Source organism: Nicotiana tabacum, chromosome 15 (assembly GCF_000715075.1).
Source record: "Nicotiana tabacum cultivar K326 chromosome 15, ASM71507v2, whole genome shotgun sequence".
Classification (NCBI taxonomy): Eukaryota; Viridiplantae; Streptophyta; class Magnoliopsida; order Solanales; family Solanaceae; genus Nicotiana; species Nicotiana tabacum.
In genome coordinates, this window is record NC_134094.1 from 116,682,126 (window position 1) to 116,684,684 (window position 2,559).

The following is a 2,559-nucleotide window of genomic DNA, read 5'->3' on the forward strand; positions in this document are numbered from 1 at the left end:
ATAAATTAATTTAAAGGCTTTAAAAATTATGAAAAATACTTGTGTATTCTTGTAAATCAAATGATGATGCATATGCGCTATTTTGAAGGTGTATATATATATATATATATATATATATATATATATATATATATATATATATATATTTGGAAAATATGAGGGAACAATTGGGTATCTGCAAAACCAAGTCATACTAGCCATGGAATATTTCACAAGAATTCTAAAGGGGCTGAAGGAGAATAAGGAGTTTAAATTCCATCCTAAGTGTGCAAAGTTGAACATAGTATGACTTGGTTTTGCAGATGACCTTCTGCTGTTTTGTAGAGGTGATATGGCTTCTGTAAAAGCTTTGTATGCTTGTTTTCAGATGTTCTCAAGAGTGTCAGGCCTGGAGGCAAATGTGGAGAAAAGCAGTGTTTACTTTGGTGGAGTTAATCAGCAATTGCAGCTTGACATACTTGACCACCTTGGTTTCTTAAAAGGAGAACTTCCTATAAGATACTTAGGGGTACCTCTTAGCACAAAAAGACTGTCCTTGGCTCAATGTAAGCCCCTAATTGATAAGATAATAGGCAGGGTCACAAGCTGAACATCAAAGCCATTGTCTTATGCAGGCAGACGTCAGCTAATTAAGAGCGTTCTCTTCTCCATCCAAACATTCTGGTCTCAAATATTTACCCTACCAAAGAAGCTGATTCAATTGGTCGAAAGTGTATGCAAAAGATTCTTATGGACAGGAGGAGTAGATAATTCAAAAAGGGCACTAAATGCGTGGGATAAAGTCTGTATTCCAAAAGTTGCAGGGGGACTAAATATCATGGATATTCAAGCTTGGAACAAGGTTGCTATACGCAAACTACTGTGGAATGTTTGTACCAAAAAGGATAAGCTATGGGTGAAGTGGATACATTACTACTATGGGAGAAGAACCACATTGTGGATGAGTCAACCTAAGCAAGCATCTTGGATTGTACAGAAGATCTTAAAAGCAGGAAAATACCTGGAAGAAGTGGGACTACAAGAGAAGGAGTTTATACTGATAAGGACCTTTTCTATTCAAAGAATGTACAGGAAGCTTCGAGGTGAGTTCCCTAAATGCTCTTGGAGAAGACTGATATGTAATAACTACGGGGCTCCTAGATGGGTTTTTATACTGTATCTAAACTTACAAGGGAGATTTCAAACAGGAGATAGAATAGCTAAATGGAGTCAGATTGAAGACTTGACATGCCCACTGTGTGCTAGAGAACCAGAAAAAGCTGAGCATCTATTCTTTAAATGTGAAATGACATCCCAACTGTGGGAGAGATTATTGGAATGGCAGGGAATCAAAAAGAGAGCTCAAGGATGGTCTGAAGAAGTTTAATGGGCAGAGGTTCATGCAAAAGGACAGTCAACAATGGCTAATATATATAGACTATTGTGAGGACCCGTAAAATATTTTAACCAAAAATTCGGGGTTTCGTGGCGCCATAATCACTCTGCAGACCGCATAATGGCCACAGAGTGAAGCAAAAAGTTTGGCCAATTTGAGGTTAGTTTTGCGGTCGCTTATGCGACCGCATAATTGATATGCGGACCGCATATCGGTCGCATAATTTCCTCTTGATTTTCTGCGGAGGGAGTTCTGCGGTGCATTATGCGACCGCAGAATAAGTATGCGGACCACATACTGGTCGCATACCTGAGCTGAAAGTTTAGGCCCCTGAGGGCCAGTTCTACGATCACTTTGCGGACCGCATAACCATTATGCGGTCGCATATGCGACCGCAGACCTGTGTCGGGGCACCATTTTTCTTAATTTAAAACCTGACCCCCATTCCGTTAAAATACCCCTTAGGTCTATTTTGAGCTCATTTTCCTGATATTTCTAGAGTGAGAGAGAGAGGGTTCAAGAGGGAGGGCCTAAGTTTTCATCAAATTGATCTTCAATCATCACTTGAAGCTTTGTAAATATTCAAGTAGAGCACTAAATTCTTCATCCAAAAGGGTAAGACTTCATCACCCCAGCTCATAATTTCAAACATAGCTATAATGGGGTACTAGTGTGATACTTCATGGGTATAAGGGTAGTTTATCTTGCATGCATGTATGATAAAGAGTGGGGGGAAAAGTGAGCTAGAACCATGAATGTTTTCCTAATTTTGGGTTTAATTTGTATATTGCTAAAATAGATTGAGGTTGCTAAGGGGTCCGGATAATTGTAGAGTCTAAAGAAGCGCAATTGAGGTATGTATGGCTAACTCTCTTCATCCTAGAATCTAACTCCTGGTGTCCGAATAATGGGTGTAAGTTCTAAATTGATCATACTAGAATTGTTTGCCTTAGTGTGTTGGATTGAAAGATTCATGTTCCCTAATTGTTTTAGATGGTTACCATGTCATCATGCTATTTGAGAACGTAATTATGTTGTTTCCAAGCTCCTTCCCTTATGTGTGCAATGCCTTATGTGATGGTACTTATCGACATGAATGATGATGTTATTTGAACGGATAAAAAGGGAAAAGACTTGAATTGTAAAATGTTCCCAAGTGCCAAAAACTACTTAATAAATGAGAT

At 38.7% G+C, this 2,559-nt stretch overlaps 1 protein-coding gene across 1 annotated transcript; it reads left to right on the forward strand.

Moving 5' to 3' along the window:
• The first annotated feature begins 331 nt into the window (after positions 1-331).
• LOC142169812 (uncharacterized) lies at positions 332-1,366 on the forward strand. Its single transcript, XM_075231732.1, has 2 exons — positions 332-545; positions 615-1,366. Exons 1-2 carry the CDS (start codon positions 332-334, stop codon positions 1,364-1,366), a joined length of 966 nt encoding a protein of 321 aa, XP_075087833.1.
• The last annotated feature ends 1,193 nt before the right edge of the window (positions 1,367-2,559 follow it).

Coding starts and splice junctions, on each gene's coding strand:
- LOC142169812 (XM_075231732.1), top strand. CDS start 332: ATGGCTTCTGTAAAAGCTTTGTATGCTTGTTTTCAGATGTTCTCAAGA. Junction 546..614: donor AAGACTGTCCTTGGCTCAAT/GTAAGCCCCTAA, acceptor TGTCTTATGCAG/GCAGACGTCAGCTAATTAAG.